At 43.9% G+C, this 25,488-nt stretch overlaps 1 protein-coding gene across 1 annotated transcript in view; it reads right to left on the bottom strand.

The window, feature by feature from the left end:
- The window catches only part of eef2l2 (eukaryotic translation elongation factor 2, like 2), a 70,118-nt gene that overhangs the window by 18,296 nt on the left and 26,334 nt on the right, over positions 1 to 25,488 (bottom strand). Inside the window, exons 8-12 of the mRNA XM_028805754.2 lie at positions 24,523 to 24,661; positions 19,381 to 19,576; positions 13,614 to 13,872; positions 6,516 to 6,623; positions 2,594 to 2,947 (exon numbers count right to left, since the gene is read on the bottom strand). Of these exons, the coding sequence (XP_028661587.1) occupies positions 2,594 to 2,947; positions 6,516 to 6,623; positions 13,614 to 13,872; positions 19,381 to 19,576; positions 24,523 to 24,661 (1,056 nt within the window). The remainder of the gene's footprint in view (positions 1 to 2,593; positions 2,948 to 6,515; positions 6,624 to 13,613; positions 13,873 to 19,380; positions 19,577 to 24,522; positions 24,662 to 25,488) is intronic.

Genomic DNA, 25,488 nt, shown 5'->3' with positions numbered 1-25,488 from the left:
TTCTCTGTACGTTTAGCATTCGTTTGCTCAGAGGTTGACGCGCTTGCTGCTTCTTGAGCAGCTCTGCTGTTCTCCACCCTAGTGGCCCGCTTCTTCTCTTCTTCCATCGGCATCTTTTCGCCTTAAAACTGATTAAGTCAGTGTCTGTGTTGCAATTACTTAAAAGTGCATCCAGAAAGTATTCACAGCGCGTCACTTTGTCCACATTTTGTTATGTTACAGCCTTATTCCAAAATGGATTAAATTCATTTTTTTCCTCAGAATTCTACACACAACACCCCATAATGACAACGTGAAAAAAGTTTACTTGAGGTTTTTGCAAATTTATTAAAAATAAAAAAACTGAGAAATCACATGTCCATAAGTATTCACAGCCTTTGCTCAATACTTTGTCGATGCACCTTTGGCAGCAATTACAGCCTCAAGTCTTTTTGAATATGATGCCACAAGCTTGGCACACCTATCCTTGGCCAGTTTCGCCCATTCCTCTCTGCAGCACCTCTCAAGCTCCATCAGGTTGGATGGGAAGCGTCGGTGCACAGCCATTTTAAGATCTCTCCAGAGATGTTCAATCGGATTCAAGTCTGGGCTCTGGCTGGGCCACTCAAGGACATTCACAGAGTTGTCCTAAAGCCACTCCTTTGATATCTTGGCTGTGTGCTTAGGGTCGTTGTCCTGCTGAAAGATGAACCGTCGCCCCAGTCTGAGGTCAAGAGCGCTCTGGAGCAGGTTTTCATCCAGGATGTCTCTCTACATTGCTGCAGTCATCTTTCCCTTTATCCTGACTAGTCTCCCAGTCCCTGCCGCTGAAAAACATCCCCACAGCATGATGCTGCCACCACCATGCTTCACTGTAGGGATGGTATTGGCCTGGTGATGAGCGGTGCCTGGTTTCCTCCAAACGTGACGCCTGGCATTCACACCAAAGAGTTCAATCTTTGTCTCATCAGACCAGAGAATTTTCTTTCTCATGGTCTGAGAGTCCTTCAGGTGCCTTTTGGAAAACTCCAGGTGGGCTGCCATGTGCCTTTTACTAAGGAGTGGCTTCTGTCTGGCCACTCTACCATACAGGCCTGATTGGTGGATTGCTGCAGAGATGGTTGGCCTTCTGGAAGGTTCTCCTCTCTCCACAGAGGACCTCTGGAGCACTGACAGAGTGACCATCGGGTTCTTGGTCACCTCCCTGACTAAGGCCCTTCTCCCCAGATCACTCAGTTTAGATGGCCGGCCAGCTCTAGGAAGAGTCCTGGTGGTTTCGAACTTCTTCCACTTACGGATGATGGAGGCCACTGCGCTCATTGGGACCTTCAAAGCAGCAGAAATTTTTCTGTAACCTTCCCCAGATTTGTGCCTCGAGACAATCCTGTCTCGGAGGTCTACAGACAATTCCTTTGACTTCATGCTTGGTTTGTGATCTGATATGAACTGTCAACTGTGGGACTTTATATAGACAGGTGTGTGCCTTTCCAAATCAGGTCCAATCAACTGAATTGACCACAGGTGGACTCCAATTAAGCTGCAGAAACATCTCAAAGATGATCAGGGGAAACAGGATGCACCTGAGCTCAATTTTGAGCTTCATGGCAAAGGCTGTGAATACTTATGTACATGTGCTTTCTCAGTTTGTTTATTTTTAATAAATTTGCAAAAACCTCAAGTAAACTCTTTTCATGTTGTCATTATGGGGTGTTGTGAGTAGAATTCTGAGGAAAAAAATGAATTTAATCCATTTTGGAATAAGGCTGTGACATAAGAAAATGTGGAAAAAGTGATGCGCTGGGAATATTTTCCGGATGCACTTTTAAGTAATTGCAACACAGACACTGACTTAATCAGTTTTAAGGCGAAAAGATGCCAGTGGAAGAAGAGAAGAAGCAGGCCACTAGGGTGGAGAACAGAAGAGCTGCTCAAGAAGCAAGTCTTCAATCAGCCTCAAGAATGATTTAAGATATGAAGAGGTAGGGGAAGTGACGGCGAAGGTGGTAGAGATGAGAACGGCGCCCGTACACATCCACCGCATAGCCACCCTGCTGACCGTTGCCGAGAGTTGATTCTACAATAAAATAAAAAGAGGAATATCCTTGGAGGTCAATCATCATCCCAGTAGTGGACAGTAGAGGTCACATAGTATAAGTGTACCAAATTTCAGGTCAATGGGTCAAACGGTTTGCGAGCTACAGGTGATTTAAAATCCTAGACAGACAAACGGACAGCCACAGTAGCGTATTACATATAAGAAGATATGTGCTTGCACGATGGCACAGAGCCGTTACCACACAGAAGGGCTACCCTAAAAATGCTGGCGAGGTCTGGAAAGTATAGATGTTTTTACTACAATATGCTAAATTAGGATTTAAAAAGAGTAAATGCCACATTGTGGAAAGTGCGGTGCACTGAAGGCCGACAGTACAAGCAAGGGATGAGCACATTGTGCTCTGGTGACTGAGATATGTGACCACCAAACTACCCAAACAAAGCCTCTCTGTCCTGCAACAGTTTAAGTCCGGGCAAGCCACCATGGCATCAACATCTTTACAGTTTCTTCAAGTGACAGCACCAAGCACTGAATCATCTGCCATGCTCATTGACGTACCTCTTTGGTTGCCCATTGAAAGCCAGCGATCACACTGTCCTTGATTTCATTCAGGTACTGCACCCCTTTGGTGATGTCGACCAAGATATTAGGACCTGTACCATCTGGACCAAAGCACCAGATCTTGCGGGCCTCAGCCACATCCCACTCGTACTTTTCTGCCAGGTAGCGAGCACGCTGCTTCAGCTCTTGCCGGGCCGTGACATCCCCTCTATCGATGTCCTCTGCCAGTCCATCTGGAAACGGCTTTGCCTTCATGTATAATCGATTGTGCTTGTTGGGAGATTTAGATAAGCAGAGCTGATCAGACTCGTCGCTGACCGACTCACGATAAGACACCACAGGGTCAGATTTCTGCATAACGGATCAAATGACACAAAACTGGATCAGGAGTTTGATTAAGAAAGACAGAGTTTAAGATGATATCAGCCAGTAACAGATGTAAAAGTAAGTAATGGGGACAAAATGTTAGACCAAAAAAAAAAATAATAATTTTTACATTTCATTTGCACCAGAAATATTTAAAAAACTGTATTTACACTCAATAAATTGTGTAACTAAATTTGAAAAAACAACTTGTATATTCATCAACTTGTATAAATGAATTAGAAAATAATAGTAATTAGGATGGCGGCACGGTGGCGCAGTGGGTAGCGCTGCTGCCTCGCAGTTGGGAGACCTGGGGACCCGGGTTCGCTTCCCGGGTCCTCCCTGCGTGGAGTTTGCATGTTCTCCCCGTGTCTGCGTGGGTTTCCTCCGGGCGCTCCGGTTTCCTCCCACAGTCCAAAGACATGCAGGTTAGGTGGATTGGCGATCCTAAATTGGCCCTAGTGTGTGCTTGGTGTGTGGGTGTGTTTGTGTGTGTCCTGCGGTGGGTTGGCACCCTGCCCAGGATTGGTTCCCTGCCTTGTGCCCTGTGTTGGCTGGGATTGGCTCCAGCAGACCCCCGTGACCCTGTGTTCGGATTCAGCGGGTTGGGAAATGGTTGGTTGGTTGGTTAGTAATTAGGATTCCTATCTGAAGACTGGCCTCCTTTGATACTGTGTCTCTTTGGTTTGACTTTGTGTTGCTCATGGAGTCCCGAATGAGGCACATTAGCCGCATTGTGAGGGAGCGTCAGTTACGGCACTACGGCCATGTGGTGCGATTCCCTGAGGGTGATCCGGCTCATTGTTGAGGACCTGAGTGGTTGGACCAGGCCAAGGGGACGTCCACCTAACACCTGGCTGCGGCAGATAGAGGGTCATTTCCGGAGGGTGGGACTGGGCCGCGTGTCTGCCTGGGGGGTTGCCAACTGGGATCCCAAGCTGTTTCGTTGTGTGGTGGGTGCAGCAACGCACTGTTCCAGGGCATGCTCCCCAACTTGACTTGACTAGGATTCCCAATGGATCTAAGAGAAATATGTTTAATATATGTGCCAGATGTGACATGGCACTTCTGCGTTTCTTTAAAAACACAGACATTAGTCTCCATTTTCCACCTTTCATCCCCACTACCCGGGCGTTTTAACAGAGCCTTCCATAATGTTCAGGACAAAGACACATTTTTCCTTGATTTACCCCCTCTTCTCCAAAGTTTAAAATTACAAATTACACAATTCAGACATTGCAATTAAAGTGCACATTCCAGACTTTAGTTTAAGGGGATTTGCATGCATGTCAGTGACATCATATAGAAATGACAATAACACGGTCCTCCCATTTCAAGGCACCATAATGTTTAGACACGGCAATGGCAGGTCTATTAAAGCTGTCATATTTAATATTTTATTTCATATCCCTCACATGCAATGACTTTGAAGTCTGCAATTCACAGACATCAGCAAGTGCTGAGGGTCTTCTCTGGTGATGCTCTGCCAAGCCTCTAATGCAGCCATCTTCAGCTCCTGCTTATTTTGGGGTCTTGTCCCCTTAAGTTTTCTCTTCAGCATATGGAAGGCCTGCTCAGTTGGATTTAAATTGGGCGACTGGCTTTGCCATTCAAGAATTTTCAATGTTTTAGCTTTGAAAAACCCCTGTGTTGCCACAGCAGTATGTTTGGGTCATTATCATGTTGTAGATGAAGTGTCATCCAGTGAGTTTGGAGGCCTTTACCGGAACTCGAGCAGATCAGATGTTCCTCTTCACCTCAGAGTTTGTGTGTCTGCCGTCAGCAGTTCCATCATCAATGAAGAGAAGTGTGCCAGGACCTGTGCCAGCCATACATGCCCAAGCCATAACACTCTCATCACCATATTTAACAGAAGAGGTGGTCTGCTGTGGATCTTGGGCAGTTCTTTTTCATCTCCACACTTCACTCTGATGAGGTTCATCTTTGTCTCGTCTGTCCACAGGACCTTTTTCCAGAATTCTGCAGGCCCTTTCTAGTCCTTTTTCTCAAACTCTAATCTGGCCGTCCTGTTTTTGTGGCTAACTAGTGTTTTGCATCTTGCATTGTGGCCTCTGTGTTTCTGTTCATGAAGTCTTCTGCTGACACATACACATCGGCCCCCTGAAGACTGTCTCTGGTCTGTCACACAGGCATTTGGGGCTTTTTCTTTACCATAGTGAGGATTCTTCTGTTATCAGCAGTGGAGGTCTTCCTTGGCCTACCAGTCCCATTGTGATTACTGAGCCCACCAGTGTGTTCTTTCTTCTTCATGATATTCCAGACAATTGATTGTGGTCATCCTAAGGTTTTACTGATGTCTCTAGGTGTTTTATTATTGTTTCTCAGCCTCTCAGGCTTCTTTGATTTTTACTGGCACAGCTCTTGTCCTCATGTTGAACAATGGCAGCTACAGACTCCAAAGGGTAGAAGTAAGCTGAGGTATCTTATGAAGCAATGAAACCCACCTGAGGAATCACAAACACTTGAGATGCTGACTGTCCCAAAAATGATGGTGCCCTGAAATGTGGGGACCACATAGAAAAAGTGTTGTCATTTCTACACGGTGTGACCGAGATGTAAGCAAATGAAAGTCTGCAGTGTGCACTTCAATCACATCTGAATTGTTTGATTTGGAGCAGAGGGGGAAATCACGGAAAAATGTGGAGGGCACAGTAACTTCTGAAAAGGAGACTTTCAAAAATACTCTCCACAACGGTATACTTCTAAAAACTCAGACTCACCACTGCAGTATGGATGGGTGAAAATTAAGAGTTTTGAAAACGCAGGCTGTGATCATGCTCTGAATGGTTTGTGCATATTACATGGCCCTTCCACAACCATATCCTGCTAATTATATTTTTTCAGCCACTTTGCTTGCCTTGTACTTGCGGGTCACTCTCAATCTGTATTTTTGTTTTTCGTATTCGCCAAGACACTTCCTCATCTTCTTTCCACCATTGTGCGGATGCCCAGTGTGGGCAAACGGCTATGTTGTATGCATTTTTGGTTGTTTTAGTGTGGGTCTTTCATGAATGATGTGACGAGGAGTCAAACAAAATGACCCCTTTTATTGGCTAACTAAAAAGATTCAAATATGCAAGCTTTCAAGGCAACTCAGGCCCCTTGTTCGGGCGAGATGTAATACAGAGACTGGAGTTCCCTGTGATTATATAGACACCAGGGCAGATACAACATTGGAAAACCTTTAAGTGAGACATCTTAAATGTAAAAATGAATAGACCTCTCAAGGCTAAGATTCATTTAGCAAGAGAGAAGAACAATGTATGGTCAAGATCTTTGGATAAGATAACTGTCCAACAAAGTCTTCAAAGGTGTCATTTTGCTTGACTTCTCATTACATCCATGGTACAACAACCTAGTACTGCAGACATGAATGATGTTAAAAGAATTGTGTTGACTAAGATCGTTTTGTTTAAAAAAGTCATTTTTAAATGAAAATGAAAACATAGCAGTGTGGACAAAGACTTTGGAGAAGCAAACCTGTAAAGATATGCCTCTTATGTCTCTAAAAATCGTTTACTTTCACATTTACCTTTAGAGGTATACAGGCATGATCTTCTTCAAGATCCTTAAGGCAGATCTCTAAGTGTAGTTCTCCAGCCCCAGCTACAATATGTTCTCCAGATTCTTCAATGATACACTAAAATACAAAAAAAAAAAACAAGACTTATTGAGTCAAATATATATTGAACAGCACACGTTTATTACCCTTATTAGTGAGTTCTTGGTTAACAATATGATGCACTTTACCTTGCCTTATTTATGGTGGGCAGTATCCAATTATTTCCTGAGCAAGAGCAGATATGTTTTCTCATATGAAGACTCAATATTAACTATGATGCTAGATATTCCCCAGCTCCCCCAAATTCTTTATTACAGTAAGGGGGTTTCGAAAAATAACTAAGTCGCTATCAATCGGTGGCACACTGGTTAGCATTGGCGCCTTACAGGTCTAAGAGACTGGGTTTGAATCCCAGCCTATGCACTGTCTTGGCAAATTTTGCATTTTTCCCCCTATACCCCGGATATTATATTAAACAATATATAGTTTTAGGTTAACTGCAGATTGAGTTTTTTTCCCAGAATAAAGATTAATTAGTTTAATTTTCCCAGTATGAGTGTGTATGACTGTGCAATGTGATTGTGGAATTAGCCTAATTGACTATTGATGATTAGATGGTGCAGACCTATAAATACCTGGGAGTGCAGCTGGATGATAAATTAGACTGGACTGCCAATACTGATGCTCTATGTAAGAAAGGACAGAGCCGACTATACTTCCTTAGAAGGCTGGCGTCCTTCAACATCTGCAATAAGATGCTGCAGATGTTCTATCAGATGGTTGTGGCGAGTGCCCTCTTCTACGCGGTGGTGTGCTGGGGAGGCAGCATTAAGAAGAAGGACGCCTCACGCCTGGACAAACTGGTGAGGAAGGCAGGCTCTATTGTTGGCATGGAGCTGGACAGCTTGACATCTGTGGCAGAGCGACGGGCGCTGAGCAGGCTCCTGTCAATCATACAGAATACACTACATCCACTAAACAGTGTCATCTCCAGACAGAAGAGCAGCTTCAGCAACAGACTGCTGTTACTGTCCTGCTCCACAGACAGACTGAGAAGATCGTTCCTCCCCCAAACTATGCGACTCTTCAAATCCACCCCTGTAAACGTTAACATTATACAAAGTTGTTGTCTGTTTTTACCTGCATTGTTATCACTCTTTAACTTAATATTGTTTTTTGTATCAGTATGCTGCTGCTGGAGTATGTGAATTTCCCCTTGGGATTAATAAAGTATCTATCTATCTATCTATCTATCTATCTAGAATGTATTAGTATTGGATAAGCTGCTTGGACAGAGAATTTAAACGTATAGATCAATTCATTGTCAACCAAGTTAAAGCAAAACGTGTTCAATTAGCTCGCTTTAAGAGTTAAGAGTGTCTGCTTGTTGGGACACTATCATGAGGTAATGACAAGTCAAGGACAGTGTGTAATACAAAGAAAACTTAGGGCCATTGTTTTAGAAATGCAGCTGCAAATACTTTAATCTTAAGAGATGGCCGTAAAGTAATTACTCATTTGAGCGGCCCGGTATCTCATGTGTGGGTCCTCCTAGTCTCAACTCTAATGGTGAGAACTGATCAGTAAATACGTTTTGGACACCTGCGCAAGGTATGAAGCAATGATGGCCAGTTTTGGTGATGGACATTAGGTAATGGTCCTAATGATGTGGGTTCTGCTCCAGGCTCCCGTCTCCATTTTGGGAGGTCTTGAACCCAACACCATTGGTAATGTCACCGGATGAGCTGGACAGTGAAGAAACAACAAAGCAAGGGGATGGTACATAAAAGATAAAATCCCAAATGGTTAAAACAAGGCTAGAACGAGACTAAAACAGCAGCAGACATTAGGGTCACACCAGCCAAGCACAGCTCCTTCTCAGTCTCTTCAGTTTCCCCAAGGTTTGCTCAGCCAACGAGACTTCAGCCGCCGCAGTCCTCTCTCTACCGACCCACGTCTTAGCTCCCTCTGCCGAGGTCTGCTAGACCATTCGGGGTCGGTTGTCCTCCCGTCTTCCTTCACGCACACGTGGTCGTCCCTCAGATCCCTAGGGCGGACTCTTCTTCGATCGTACCCACTCTCCCATTCAGTGAGCACGATCCATCCCTTTAGTGCCGATCGCTCGCTCTATGCGGGACCTTCGTTTTACTCAGCTGGCTGGCTCGTCCATTCTCTTGCACTACCCCCAATGCTGCACTCTTGCTCTCCAATCTTTTACATTCTCTCATTTTTTTTTCCTTTCTGCCTCGCACTTCTCCAATTTGTTACGGGAACGTGGCTCAGGTGTGCTGAGGGGAAGACCCAGGGCTCACTGGGAGGACTATATCTCCGAGGTGGCCTGGAAACGACTTTGGATCCCACAGTGTGAGCTGAAAAGTATGGCTGGGGAAAAGGACTTATGGGCCTCACTGCTAAGACTGTTGCCTCCGCGACCCAGTTTCAGATACATGGTGGAAAATGAATGAAAGGATGAATGAATGAATTTGCTATAGTTGGTTGGCATAGTGGCTCATTGGATCCAGCCTCAAGTGTTTGAATCCTGTGCCCAGATATGGTATAGCAGGGTCCATTGTGGTTGTGCCATTTTAAATAAATGAATATCTGCTCAGACTTACATGGGGTGTAGGTGTGCATGGTAGCATGGTGGAGTGGCTGTGAATTGGGGTGATCAGCTGAACGTGCATTCATGTGCAGGCACACACGGTTCAGTCGATTGCCTCATTAGTTCTCCGGAGGCTGTAATCAGTACCCGCACACATGCACCCTTTGAAAAGGTATAAAGAAGCTTGAGCAGGATATTGGGACAGAGAGAAAGAACAGAACCACGAGGGAGAGAGCAGTATTGGGGTGCCTGAGGCAGCGTGAGGGAAAACAGGCAGAATAGTCGGTAGCAAACTCCAGGGGTGGATCACCTCAGTTGCTGAATTTACAGAGGAGAGAGGTACAATGATGGTGGTGCCCTCCTAGGGATCCCAAAGACACTAGGAGAGCATAGTGGAAGATGGTGGTACAGCCAGCTCAGGTAGTTTCAGTAGGCACCAATGGAGGCAGTTGGGACAAGAATCAAAGTGTGGACCACAGCTACAGACATCTCTGCTGCTTGTAAGACTGGGAGACAAAGGAAGAAGACATGTTGGGCTCAGCTGGGCAAAAGAGCGAGAGGGAGCAGAAAGTACCTGATGATGGTTTTATTCCAGTTTTATCATTGGATTATTTATTGGATTTTAACTAATTGACTCACACTGGTTTTTATGTATTATTTATTTATGTGAGTTGTTGAAATTTATGCCAGTATGAGAGCAGCTATGTTATATGGGTTGGAGACGGTGGCACTGACCAGAAAGCAGGAGACAAAGCTGGAGGTGGCAGAGTTTAAAATGCTAAGATTTACATTGGGTGTGACGAGGATGAACAAGATTAGAAATGAGGACATTAGAGGGTCAGCTCAAGTTGGATGGTTGGGAGACAAAGTCAGAGAGGTGAGATTGCGTTGGTTTGGCAGAGGAGGGATGCTGGGTATATTGGGAGAAGGATGCTAAGGATAGAGTTGCCAGGCAAAAGGAAAAGAGGAAGAGAAGGTTTATGGATGTGGTGAGGGAGGACATGCAGGTGATGGGTGTAACAGAGGAAGATGCAGCAGACAGAAAGATATGAAGAAGATGATCCACTGTAGCAACCCCTAATGGGAGCAGCCGAAAGAAGAAAATTTATTTACTAGGGACAGTACCTGTCGAAGACATCCATCCATTTTCCAACCCGCTGAATCCTAACACAGGGTCACAAGGGTCTGCTGGAGCCAATCCCAGCCAACACAGGGCGCAAGGCAGGAACCAATCCCGGGCAGGGTGCCAACCCACCGCAGGACACACCCCCACATACTAGGGCCAATTTAGAATCGCCAGTCCACCTCACCTGCATGTCTTTGGACTGTGTGGAGGAAACCAGAGCACCCGGAGGAAACCCACGCAGACACGGGGAGAACATGCAAACTCCACGTAGAGAGGAACTGGGAAGCAAACCCAGGTCTCTTTACTGCGAGGCAGCAGTGCTACCACTGTGCCACCGTGCCGCCCTGTTGAAGACAGGTAATAGAATAATTTAAAAAATGTTGCTATCTCTTGCCCTATGTGTACTTCAGTTTCTTTTCTTTATGTGCGTCGCTCCCTCTTGAGCATGTTCCCATAAAACCTGCTTCTCAGACTCCGTCATTAGTTTCAAGGCACCTTTCTTACCTCCTGTCCAGTTTTATACTTGCCGTCTTTGACTCTCTCAGTGTGCATCGTATGCCTTTACTCCTCCTTGTGCATCTCACATTCGTACTTCCTCTTTTTTCACGTCACCAAAGCCAAACTGACCAATCAGATTGCTTACAGGTACTGGAAACACAGACCTCAGTGTTTTATTATATAGCAGATTTATTGAAAGAAGCACTACACTTTAGACACTTTATTATTTTTTTTTTTGTAATAAAAAGCACTGGAACATTTTTCACCTACCTCTTGCTGACCATGTGTGCTATCATTTGCTTGGCTTTCGTTATTGATGGTTCCAGATTCAAGCTGCTGGAAACCATGGAGCCAACCCAGACCATCATACTAGATTTTGTCTGTGTGGAGTTTGAACATTTTCTCTGTGCATTTTGGATTTCCTTCCACATCCCTAAAGGTGTACAGGTTTGGTGATTTAAAATGACCCATAATGTCAGTGCGTGCATGAGTGGGCCCTGTGACTAACTGCATCACTGAGATAAGTTTCAGCAACCCTGAATTTGATTGAACAGATTAGAGAATGTTGTGACGAGAACAGGCCCAACAAGCTTGTCCATCCTATTCACCAAGATTGTCCAAAATAACATCAAGTCGAGATTTGAAGGTCCTTAAGGTCCTACTCTCTACCACACTTCTTTGTAATTTATTCCTTGTGCCTATGGTTCCTTGTGTGAAGAAAAACTTTCTAACATTTGAGCAAAATCTGCAATTAAAGAGTTTCGAAACTGCGTCCAATCGTTTTTATTGAAACACAGAAAATAACATAATAAACTTCAATAAAGGTACATCAATAAAGAGTGTTTACTAAATTAGAGTAGATGAGATGACAATATGGATGAAACCGACTTAGAAGGATCAAATTAGAAAATGAAGTCAATTAAAATGGAAATGACAGAAAGTGTGTTTTAAAATGAGAACTGAACGAGTCCATTAATGAAGCTTCACAAACAGACCTCGGCACAGAGTAGGAAGACTAATGAAGCTCACCGAGAGCTACAAAGCAGACATTTGGAGTGCTGAGGAGTTCCTGGGTGAGTTATTGAGATAAATTAGCTAACCAAACATCTCTGATGGCCAGAAAGAATCTCACAACTTGTGCTCGATGCTTCTAGCGTTGTCCCATTACCCCCTACCCACTCACGGCAAGTCAGAACTGGAATCAGTTGGTTATGAAGACAAAAGATTATCATTAAAATGCAGACAATATCTATATGTAATAAAAATAGAAATACTGTTTCCATTTATATAGTGCTTTTCTCACTACTCAAAGCGCTTGTCATAGTGAGTAGGGAGCCATTTCAATCACCACTAATGTGTAGCAACCACCCGGATGATGCGACGGCAGCCATTTGCGCACCGGGACACTCAGCACACATTAGCTATTAGGTGGTAAAGTGATGAGAGACAGAGAGATAGTCAATTAGAGACAGGGGATGATTAGGGGGCCAGAATGACTAGGCCAGTGGTTCTCAATCTGTGGGGTGGGCCCCCCTAGGGGGGCGCGAAGTAACAAAAAGGGGGGCACGAAGATGTGAAAAAAAGAAAGCAAGAATAGAAAATATGAAAAATACATCTGTTGAAACCAAAACAAATTAACTTAAACTACATTTTGATACTAGAAAAATAAATATAGAGTTAGATAAATGTTGATAAAAGTTAAGTAGGTATAATAAAATATGCATCTATGATGTATCATTAATTAAAAAAGAACAAATTGGTATTAGTGGGCTCCTTTCAAAAAAATCTTAGGGGGGCGCGATTAAAACTGTTATGAAAACTCGGGTCGCAAATACTTAAAGGTTGAGAAACGCTGGACTAGGCCATGGAGGGCAATTATGCTTAGACACCAGGATACACCTTACTGTTTATGAAGGATGCCCTGGAATCTTTTATGTACTCCTGTAAGCTATATACATTATGGATGAACAGGACTTGTCCAAACCATATTAACTACATGGTGGCGCATGAAAAACCAAACCATCTCTGACTGGCTGGTTCGAGCTATTATACAGGCGGGTGCCGCTGCGATCGTGGAGCCTCGTTATTGCGACGGGGTCAGCAGCCCCAACTGTGCATTAGTAAGGAAGCTGTGAGCCAGTAGGTACAGACATGCATGAAAGAGATCTGGAAGATGTATAGTATTCTCTGCAACAGAGGATTGGAATAGTGGAGGCGTATGTGTCTACTGGTTCTTTTAAGGATACGCGGGACATTTTCGCACAGAAGTTTCCTGGCATAAACCTACCAGCAAAGAGCAGTATTCACGAGTTGGGGAAGAAGTGGCGTAAGACTGGGTCAGTTGCAAACTGCAAAAAGAATCGGACCCCGTCCGTTCATACACCTGCGGTCGTAGCAGATATTTAGGAACGATGGCCAGAAGCCCTAGGAAATCGACACGTAAATTGGCACAACAAGCAAATGTTTCGCGCAGGTCTTGTCAACGTGTGTTGCACTCATTACAAATGAAGCTGTACAGAATGACTTGTGTCCAAGAACCGAAGGACGACGACAAGGAAAAACGTGTATTTTATTGCACGTGGCTCCTTCAAACAATTACAATTGGATTTTGGCATTGCATATCTTTCATTTCATGTACGGGGTAAGAAATGTACGTCAACGTTGGAGTCGGAGATGGTTCGGTTTTTTGTGCACCACCCGATATAATGCATACCCCCATCTACAATTTCCAAGAGGCAGCAACAAATGGTTATCAAAATAATTTATCAGTTCTCTCGTTTCTCTCAACTAATTAGTTTTCTAGTCAGCTTTTAAAGAGGAAAGAATGTTGGATTAGACTTACTTGAACCATTGGGTCAGATTTGGCCAGTCGTTTAAGACCTTCTACCAGTTTAGGAAGGTCTGCAGGATTCTTTGCTTCCACTGCAACTCGCACCACAGGGCTGACGCTGAACTTCATCACCCGCATGTTGTGGGCATGCTCAAAAGTAGTGATGGTGCCCGTCTTCACCAGGAATTGGTCGACACCTACGAGACCAACTATGTTCCCACAGGGCACATCCTCAATAGGCTCTACATATCGACCCATCATTAGAATGGTTCTGTGAGATGACATCATAAAACAATTAAATTAAAGAAAGAAAGAAAAAAATAGGGAGATAACACGTATTCATCCATTAGCAAGTTAGACATTAACTTAGAGACACCAACTGAAATGACAGCAAGACCTTAGATGGTAGAAGAAACCCCCCCCAGTGGATACTCAGAAACACAAGAGAATGTGCACAGAAGACAATGCTGTCTGAAATTAAATCCACTGTGTCTCTTCCACAATCAATACAAATCCTTATAATCTACATCGGGGCTTTTTAAAGTTTTTAATTTGAGGATCTAAATAATACATTTAAATCTTACTGAGACCCACAGATATGTCAGCAGAGCCATACATAGACAAGAAAACAATGGCCATACAATAACAAACAAAACACATTTGTGTTTCCATTTCTCACAGGAATATCACTAAGTGAAAAGCTAACACAGTTAATGCACTGATTTACGAGTTGAGGAGATGTGGCTGAAGGCCACAGAAAAACAAGTGAACAGTCTAGAGAAGAATTCAACCCAACAAAGCTCTCCAGTCCTATCCATTAATTCTTCTAAAATAATGTCAAGTCGAGTTTTCAAAGTCCCTAAAATCCTACTGTCTACCATACTACTTGGTCACTTATTCAATGCGTTGTGCCAGCAAAGCAGTGGGTCCAGATGGAGTATCGCCACGACTGCTGAAGGTCTGTGCATTGGAGCTGGGGGGTCCTCTACAGCGCATCTTCAACCTGAGCCTGGAACAAGGGAGAGTCCCGTGGCTTTGGAAAACATCTTGCATCACCCCAGTCCCAAAGGTATCACGTCCTAGTGAGCTGAATGACTTCCGCCCTTTCGCTCTGACATCACATGTGATGAAGACCATGGAGAGGCTGCTGCTTCACCACCTGAGGCTACAGGTTCAACACGCCCTCGACCCTCTGCAGTTCGCATACCAGGAGAAGGTGGGAGCGGAGGATGCCATCATCTATATGCTACATCGATCCCTCTCTCACTTGGACAGAGGCAGTGGTGCTGTAAGAATGATGTTTCTAGACTTCTCTAGCGCCTTCAACACCATCCAACCTCTGCTCCTTAGGGACAAGCTGACAGAGATGGGAGTAGATTCATACCTGGTGACATGGATCGTGGACTATCTTAAAGACAGACCTCAGTATGTGCGTCTTGGGAACTGCACGTCTGACATTGTGGTCAGCAACACAGGAGCGCCACAAGGGACTGTACTTTCTCCGGTCCTGTTCAGCCTATATACATCGGACTTCCAACACAACTCGGAGTCCTGCCATGTGCAAAAGTTCGCTGATGACACTGCTATCGTGGGCTGCATCAGGAGTGGGCAGGAGGAGGAGTACAGGGACCTAATCAAGGACTTTGTTAAATGGTGCGACTCAAACCACCTACACCTGAACACCAGCAAAACCAAGGAGCTGGTGGTGGATTTTAGGAGGCCCAGACCCCTCATGGACCCCGTGATCATCAGAGGTGACTGTGTGCAGATGGTGCAGACCTATAAATACCTGGGAGTGCAGCTGGATGATAAATTAGACTGGACTGCCAATACTGAGTGTGTAAGAAAGGACAGAGCCGGCTATACTTCCTTAGAAGGCTGGCGTCCTTCAACATCTGCAATAAGGTGCTGCAGATGTTCTATCAGACTGTTGTGGCGAGCGCCCTCTTCTACGCGGTGGTGTGCTGGGGAGGCAGCATAAAAAAGAAAGACGCCTCACGCCTGGACAAACTGGTGAGGAAGGCAGGCTCTATTGTTGGCATGGAGCTAGACAGTTTGACATCTGTGGCAGAGCGACGGGCGCTCAGCAGGCTCCTGTCAATCATGGAGAATCCACTGCATCCACTGAACAGGATCATCTCCAGACAGAGGAGCAGCTTCAGCGACAGACTGCTGTCACCGTCCTGCTCCACTGACAGACTGAGAAGATCGTTCCTCCCCCAAACTATGCGACTCTTCAATTCCACCCGGGGGGGTAAACGTTAACATTATATAAAGTTATTGTCTGTTTTTACCTGCATTATTATCAATCTTTAATTTAATATTGTTTTTTGTATCAGTATGCTGCTGCTGGAGTATGTGAATTTCCCCTTGGGATTAATAAAGTATCTATCTATCTGTTTTTTCTGTGTGAAGAAAAACTTCCTAATGTTTGTTTGAAATTTCCCCTTAACAAGTTTCCAACTGTGTCCCTGTGTTCTTGATGGACTCATTTTAAAGTCACCGTCTCGATCCACTGGACTAATTCCCTTCATAATTGTAAACACTTCAGTCAGGTCTCCTCTTAATCTCCTGAACAGGCTCAGCTCTTTTAATCTTTCCTCATAACTCATCCCCTGTAGCCCCTCAATCAGCCTAGTTGCTCTTCTCTGGACTTTTTCTAGTGCTGCTATGTCCTTTTTGTAGCCTGGAGACCAAAACTGCACACAGTACTCAAGACGAGGCCTCGCCAGTGTGTTATAAAGATTCAGCAGAACCTCCTTTGGCTTGTAGGGTAATAATGTTCTAGAAATTGCTAAAACCAGCCGATGTAATAAATCTTTTGTTATTATTATTTCACTGGGTTGGACTCTTGGAGGGCCCTTTAAAGTTTGTTTTCATCGTCTCTGCTCCATGTGGCTAATTCTTATGCATTCAGCCCCCACCACCTTTTTAAATTCATTGAAGACCTACTAGCAGCTATTGCAAACTGCCCTCTTGGTGAATCAGGTGTGATTTGGGGTCCTTCTTGGTGAAAGGAGCTCACTTAGAAGCAGGGAAACATATAATGCCACGCTGTTGATCTGCTGATTGCTTATAAAACCAACCGCGACCCACTCACAAACCAACAGCAGCAGCCTGTGACCCAGTGGTTGAGAAACAATGCCTTACACGGACGCAGTGTGGGGACTCTGAGACTTGAAGATCGATTTGTGCAACTTTGTACCACCAGTTAAACTATGCAAACCAGTGATCCACCCCAGACCCACAGAGCCTCAGCATCAATGACCTGCATGCTTTGTCAAAGACATACAGCTAAATGGCCAGTTCAAAATGGAGCCATAAGTCAGCGCATGAATGTACTGTGGCACGCGGCTGGGGGTGGCACCCAACCGGGACGCCCAGGAAGACAGGAGGAAGGCTCATTCCTCCTCCAGACTGCGAGGGGGGCGTCCGCCCTGGTTGTATTGGGGGCCACGGGTACAGGGCTTGTAGGGGCCTGTGGTCACCGCCAGGGGGGCGTCCGCCTGCCTGAAGGACCTGGGCCCCCAGCACTTCCACCACACCAGGAAGTGCTGGGGGGAAGAAGACTGGGGACACCTGGAGGGCTTCCGGGAGCACAGCCGGCACTTCCGCCACACAGGGGAGTGTCCGCAGAGGAGTGTCGGGAAAGCACCTGGAGCCCATCCGGACATGTATAAAAGGGGCCACCTCCCAACAAACGAGGACAGGAGTCGGGCGAGGAGTGGACAAAGTTCTAAGTGAAGGAGAGTGGAGGTGGCCTGAAGGAAGCAGGCGCTGAAAGGAGAGGCCTGGACTTTGGGGAGACTGGTGCTGGAGGCACTGGGTGTGCACTTGCACTATTGTAAATATGATTAATAAACGTGTGGTGGACTTTAAAAGGGTGTCCGTCTGTCTGTGTCCGGGCTGCTTCTCACAGTACATTGTTAAAAAGACAATTATTATCAAAACAATGAATGGATTCTGACAAATATCGCTGCCAGTGTAAACGCTTAGTTTAACCTTTAGTGAAACAAAGAGAAATAAAGTGTTCTAAATAACAGGGGTGACACAAGGGTATTGTAATTTTTGAAAAGATAATATTAATGTTCACTTAACTTGCACTCATTTCGCCAGATAAGTAATAAAGCATTCAAAAAATAATTAATCAATGCAGTTTATTAATTTACATTATTTTTTAAAAATAACATTTTTCAAATGAACATCAGCTTACACAATAAATCTACCCTCACTGGCCACTTTATTAGGTTCACCTGTTCAACTGCATGTTAACACAAATCTCTAATCAGCCAATCACATGGAAGAAACTCAATGCATTTCACCATGTAGACATTATCATGACGACCTGCTGAAGTTCAAACCGAGCATCAGAATGAGGAAGAAAGGTGTTTGAAGTGACTCTGAATGTGGCCTGGCCGTTGATGCCATTTGGGCAGGTCTGAGTATTTCAGAAACTGCTGATCTGCTGGGATTTTCATGCATAACCACCTCTAGGACTTACAGAGAATGGTCTAAAAAGGGAAAATATTCAATGAGCAGCAGATCTTGTTGATGCCAGATGTCAGAGGAGAATGGCCAGACTGGTCCGAGCTGATAGAAAGGCAACAGTAACTCAAATAACCACTCGTTACAACTGAGGTGTGCAGAAGAGCATCTCTGAACACACAACATGCCAATCCTTAAAGCAGATGGGCTACAGCAGCAGGCGACCACACCAGGTGACACTCCTGCCAGCTATGAACAGGCAACTGAGGCTACAGTTCACACGGGCTCACCAAAATTGTACGACAGAAGACTGAAGAAATGTTGCCTGATCTGATAAGTCTCAACTTTTGCTGCGACATTCAGATAGTGGAGTCAGAATCTGGCGTCAACAACATGAAAGGATAGATCCATCCTGCCTTGCATCAACAGTTCAGGCTGGTGGTGGTGTTATGCTGTGGGGGATATTTTCTTGGCACACTTTGGGCCTCTCAATACCAACTGAGCATCTTTAAATGCCACCGCCTACTTGAGTATTTGTTGCTAACCACGTCCATCTTCTGATGGCTACTTCCAGCAGGATAATCCACCATGTCACAAAGCTCAAATCATCTCAAACTGGTTTCATGAACATGAACAGCCTCCACAGTCACCAGATCTCAATCCAATAAGGCACCTTATTGTGCTGGAACAGGAGATTCTCATCATGGATGTGTAGCCGACAAATCTGCAGCAACTGCGCGATGTTATCGTGTCAATATGGACCACAATCCCTGAGGAATGTTTCCAGCACCTTGTTGAATCTATGCCATGAGGAATTACGGCAGTTCTGAAGGCAAAAGGGGGACCAACCCTGTACTAGCAAGGTGTACCTAATATAGTGGCTGTGAGTGTGTATATTTCAAAATCTTTTTAGTTAATGAAAAATTTGGTGAAAAGCTTAGTTAGAAATGTTCATTGTTATTGACAGACAAACATTGTGCTGAATGGCGAAGGCTATGCTCTACCGTTTGTCTCACCCTGGATATTTTCTTGTGTTCTTACAGATCTCAGTGATACAGCAAAATGCCTTACATACTATTAGTACTAGTAGACTTATAAAAAACAGTTTAAAATAATGTTACGGGAACCAAAGCAAATCGATGTGAACAAGGAGAAAACATGCAAATTGTACACTGACTGCCACTGGACTGGGTATAGAGGCCATGTCCCTGGAGCTGAAATATCAACTACAGTCGCTAACTACTGCACTGCCATGCTACCCTCATAAGGAATGGGTAAGTTATAAGTTACTCACCTCTGGATTGGTTTTAAATAAAGATCCTCCTTCTTGCCCGGGGTGTAATTTGGTCCCATGATGCGTACCTTTTGCCCAGTGGCAACAATACCAGAAAAAACTCGACCAAAGGCATAAAAGCGCCCTTTGTCAGATGTGGGTACCATTTTTGAGATATACATCATCAACGGTGCTTTTGGGTCGCAGTTCTTCACACCTGCATGAAACCATTAAGGCAAAATTGTTTAAGGGCAGCAGGACACTTCACACCGAAACAAATTTGAAAACGGCAGGTATGGAAGACAACGCTTCATACGCTCCATGCATGATTGGTCCAGTTCACATTTACAGAAAACCAAACATTAGAAAAAAGGTGAAACCATTTCCATATGGAATTGAGAAAAAAAGTACAGTGAATTAATTTAAGGATACCCTTTATTAAGTAAATATCTTGTGGGGTAAATTCTGTTAATAATCTTGGAGTGGATGCCACAACACATGCAACGAGGGGTATTTACTGAGGATGAGCAATGATTTCCTTCAGTTTCCCCCCAAGGGGAACACTAGAAGGTATATGTGCCAAGTGTTGTCGATTTGTGGCTTTAAATTGTCACTGTGTGAATGAGTACAAGTGTGCGAGCGTATCCTGTGACAGACTGAATTACTGGCCTGGCTTGGTTCCTGATTTCCAATTTGGACAAAAATACTGCCCTGGCTTGGTTCTTGATCTCTGCTTGTTGCGCTCCATAACTTTGTACTTGATGATGATGTTCTAAAAACGTATGGCTGGTCGAAGTTCCAAATTTGAGAAGAGAACAATATTTCATATTCCGTTGAACACATCGAGGAATGCTCTTTATGTGGATTTGACACAAGGTTACTTTTCTTTGACAATTGGTCAAAGAAAGTATGGAGTGATGGAAAGCGTAGGACAATTAAAATCAAACAAGTTTCATTTTTTCGTTTAGTCCCTCCAAACACTAACACACTTGTTTATAATACACTAACACACTTGTATTATAACACACTTGTTATAGTAAAGCTTTTACTACTCCAACAAGACATTTTCTCTCTCTTGTGCAACCACGTCTGAAAAGAGCTAGCCCTTGAGATTGGAGGACACGTCTGGACCTGAAGAGCAGAGTGAGTGTGGCAACTCTTTGAATCCACAATTTCATGAGCAGCCTTTCCAAATTCACATTTTGTCGATGGATGACAGGTTTTCTCTCTTCTTTCACCTGACTGACTGCTGCAACCACTACAGGAGATCAGTGTGATTTTGACTGGTTATGTAGGCCATATGAAGTATGCAATCACCATGGACTACATTTTGCACAGCACTGGTGTGAATCCATCACCTTTTGAGATCAATATAGAGGGATTATATACATATATATCAACTTTTAGTATATACAGTGGAACCTCTGTTTGCGAGTAACTTGGTTTACGAGTGTTTTGCAAGACAAGCTAAAATTTTTAATAAATTTTAACTTGATAAACGAGCGAGGTCTTGCAATACGAGTAGTACAGTGGTGTGAAAAACTATTTGCCCCCTTCCTGATTTCTTATTCTTTTGCATGTTTGTCACACAAAATGTTTCTGATCATCAAACACATTTAACCATTAGTCAAATACAACACAAGTAAACACAAAATGCAGTTTGTAAATGGTGGTTTTTATTATTTAGGGAGAAAAAAAAATCCAAACCTACATGGCCCTGTGTGAAAAAGTAATTGCCCCCTGAACCTAATAACTGGTTGGGCCACCCTTAGCAGCAATAACTGCAATCAAGCGTTTGCGATAACTTGCAATGAGTCTTTTACAGCGCTCTGGAGGAATTTTGGCCCACTCATCTTTGCAAAATTGTTGTAATTCAGCTTTATTTGAGGGTTTTCTAGCATGAACCGCCTTTTTAAGGTCATGCCATAGCATCTCAATTGGATTCAGGTCAGGACTTTGACTAGGCCACTCCAAAGTCTTCATTTTGTTTTTCTTCAGCCATTCAGAGGTGGATTTGCTGGTGTGTTTTGGGTCATTGTCCTGTTGCAGCACCCAAGATCGCTTCAGCTTGAGTTGACGAACAGATGGCCGACAGTAGAATTCATGGTTCCATCTATCACAGCAAGCCTTCCAGGTCCTGAAGCAGCAAAACAACCCCAGACCATCACACTACCACCACCATATTTTACTGTTGGTATGATGTTCTTTTTCTGAAATGCTGTGTTCCTTTTACGCCAGATGTAACGGGACATTTGCCTTCCAAAAAGTTCAACTTTTGACTCATCAGTCCACAAGGTATTTTCCCAAAAGTCTTGGCAATCATTGAGATGTTTCTTAGCAAAATTGAGACGAGCCCTAATGTTCTTTTTGCTTAACAGTGGTTTGCGTCTTGGAAATCTGCCATGCAGGCCGTTTTTGCCCAGTCTCTTTCTTATGGTGGAGTCGTGAACACTGACCTTAATTGAGGCAAGTGAGGCCTGCAGTTCTTTAGACGTTGTCCTGGGGTCTTTTGTGACCTCTTGGATGAGTCGTCTCTGCGCTCTTGGGGTAATTTTGGTTGGCCGGCCACTCCTGGTAAAGGTTCACCACTGTTCCATGTTTTTGCCATTTGTGGATAATGGCTCTCACTGTGGTTCGCTGGAGTCCCAAAGCTTTAGAAATGGCTTTATAACCTTTACCAGACTGATAGATCTCAATTACTTCTGTTCTCATTTGTTCCTGAATTTCTTTGGATCTTGGCATGATGTCTAGCTTTTGAGGTGCTTTTGGTCTACTTCTCTGTGTCAGGCAGCTCCTATTTAAGTGATTTCTTGATTGAAACAGGTGTGGCAGTAATCAGGCCTGGGGGGTGGCTACGGAAATTGAACTCAGGTGTGATACACCACAGTTAGGTTATTTTTTAACAAGGGGGCAATTACTTTTTCACACAGGGCCATGTAGGTTTGGATTTTTTTTCTCCCTAAATAATAAAAACCATCATTTAAAAAACTGCATTTTGTGTTTTACTTGTGTTATATTTGACTAATGGTTGAATGTGTTTGATGATCAGAAACATTTTGTGTGACAAACATGCAAAAGAATAAGAAATCAGGAAGGGGGCAAATGGTTTTTCACACCACTGTATGTATACGCTTTGTCTGCTGAGCGTCATGTGATCACAACTGATCTGATGGTTCTTCGCTGCTGAGCGTCATGTGATCACAACTGATCTGATGGTTCTTCGCTGCGGGATTGTGGGTAATCGTCTCCTATTCTCTGTCTGAGCCTGCGTGCCTCACTCATATAGTCAACATCCGTACGAGCGTATACTGTTTGTATACTGTTTATTACAGCATTGTGACAGTGTGCGTGTGTGTGTGTGTGCACGCTGTGATGTGCGAGTCCCCGTCTTGCACCCCAAAACACGAAGCTGAGTCTCAGTCCTTTAGCGACACCAGCTTTATTCAGCTTGAAACATCAACAGTGCTGTTATTTATTGTAGCGGGATCTGCCGCTCTCCTATACACAGACACAGCAGTCAGGCAGGGCCCTGCGCATTTATAATGTTCCTTGTATCACCCATTGACGGCAGGCGCTTATAGCATGTCCACGATCTTTTCGGATTCGCTTTTACGGTGACCTGCTACAACGCTGGGAGACTGCGATTGCTTTGGGACGCTCTTCCGCGTGTCATCCCGTTGGGTGGAATCCCACAAGAGTTTAGAAACTCACTCACACCAGCCATGATTCTTTTTAAAGGTAAAGTGCAGGTTAATTTGTTTTATGTATTTTTATTTTATATTTTGTATTAATCATTTTTATAGGAATAGTTTTGGGTTGTGGAACAAATCATCTGAGTTTACATTATTTCTTAAGGGGAAATTCGCTTTGACACACGAGTGCTTTGGACTGTGAGCACGTTTCCGGAACGAATTATGCTCCCAAACTGAGGTTCCACTGTATTACATATGTTCTGTTGTGTAACTTTGTGGGTTGTTTCAGTTTATTACATTGCATTATTCTCCTCAGGCTAGGCGGTCTTAACCGAGATCCTAATTGAAATTAATGAATGTATTGGGCTAATGGACACACCAGAATCTATTAACTAGTTAGTGAGGCTCTTTAAATAGTGGAGATGTTCGACATTGTAATTTGTAGACACCTTGCCTGAGAAGTGTTCCAAAATCTTGTATTTCTGGTAAGTTTTTTGTGAATACCCCTTTCTGAGTACCGTATATACTCACGTTTAAGTTCTCCGGCAGATAAGTCAGAGCCTGATTAATCTTCTTTATTTTACCACATCAATGTGTGCCTCTCTGGCACCCCCTTGTAGTCACAATGTGCTTTGCTTTTGGTTATGACATTATGAATCTATGAATTAAAATGCAATGCGCTTTTGAATTGCATTGTAAATTGACAGAAAAAATTGTATGCCGTATGCTGTAGTGAAAGGCAATCGATCATTTGATCAATCTGTTTCTAATTATGATAAAACCGTGCCCACTTGCATGTGTTTTGCATTTCAACATAGGTAACACGTTGAATTGCGTTTAATTTTGGCATAAATAATCTTCCATAAGAGAGAGGGTTGGAAAATGCAAATCCTTTGTTCTCTCATACCAACGCCATGCATCTGCTCTGTACACTCTGACTGCTTCTGCAGGGGGACGTGGCCACTCTTCAGAAACCCCCTCTTAAACAGTTTTTCAATGGGAAACAAACACTCTTATAGCTCCTCTTTGCAGGATCTGCTGCAGGCTTGCTGGCTTGTCACGTGACGTGCTTCTCGCGTGGGGCTTCGAACATTTAAAAGACCGAGCCGCGGCCATCCTGAGGTCTCACTCTCCTGTATCTCTTCCCCCAGACTCCCTCTGCTCCGACTGCTGCTTCCGAGCCAGTGTACCCCCTTGATAAAGAAGACTTTGTGTTCTTTTGAGCAGAAATTAGGGCTGATGCGTCAAGTGTGACAGCTTTTCCTTGCGAGGCCGGATCGCCTCTGAAAGAGACTTGTGTTTGTATCTGCCTGACAGGCAATAAAATTTCTACTCCTTGGAAAACCTTCTGTTCTCTCCTGTGCAACTTTGTGACCCAAGCTTGACAACACATAGTAATAAACTTGAACTTTGAAGATCTGCATGACTGCACATTCCATAGATATTACCAGACAAAGATATACATTCCTACCCATTGCAGCTTCATCATCAGGTGGCCCCTCATACAGCAGCTCACATCGGTATTTCTGAGCAGTAACAGGTGAAGGGAGATGGATGGTGATCATTTGCAGCAATGCATCTCCAGCTGGCAGCCAGCGGCGCATTACAGCCTGTGCATTGTGGGGAAAAAAGGGCAATTAATAATAGTACAGTATCTAAATAGTCAGCAGAACATAGAAATGTATCATCAACAAAACCCAATCATTATTCTGTTGTCTTCAGTTATTAAATATATTTTAAAACCAATTTAATCTCACTTTCAGTCTGCATTGCATTTCAAATTTAATAAAATGTACCATTAAATATGTGCAACTAACTTATAATGTGCAATGACATGGTGACACAGTGATTAGCAATATCAGTGCTTGTTACCCTATCCCATGGCTGGAGAGTGTTACAGTATGTGAAGTTAATACAAACATGGAAAAAAGGGATGTGAGGCCTACAAAAAAGGCCAGACAGCGAGCCAGGATGTTCATTAGCCTGTCCAGAAGAGGCTCACCTCAAGCCAGCCATCACCTAACTGCTACCTTCAGGCTGTGCCCTACACAGACCTAAAAGTGGAGAATTGGCATTAAAAGTTCAAATGATGACATATGTCCGAGAGATAAACACAAACGTTCTACAAAGGAGATGGAGACCATGAGTGTCTAGCTTGTTGAGACAGCCCAAAAAAACAGAATTTAATGAAAAAACAAACAAATGAAAAAAAGCCAAAACGGGTTTGCCTAAAAAGTAAAAAATGAGCAAATCCCAATCCGAAATCCAGAGTCAAGTCCAAGAACAAAAGCAAAAAAAATCTAATAAACCAAAAAAAAATATTAAAGAAAAGCAATGCTCATGATGAATGCACAATGATCCACTGCTGAGATCCTCTCTTTGACTCACTATAAAGCCAGAGGGAGGTCCAAGCAGCAGTGACATCAGGGCGTCCACC

This window comes from Erpetoichthys calabaricus, chromosome 7 (genome assembly GCF_900747795.2).
Source record: "Erpetoichthys calabaricus chromosome 7, fErpCal1.3, whole genome shotgun sequence".
In the NCBI taxonomy this organism is placed as follows: Eukaryota; Metazoa; Chordata; class Cladistia; order Polypteriformes; family Polypteridae; genus Erpetoichthys; species Erpetoichthys calabaricus.
This window is presented reverse-complemented; position numbering and strand designations above follow the sequence as displayed.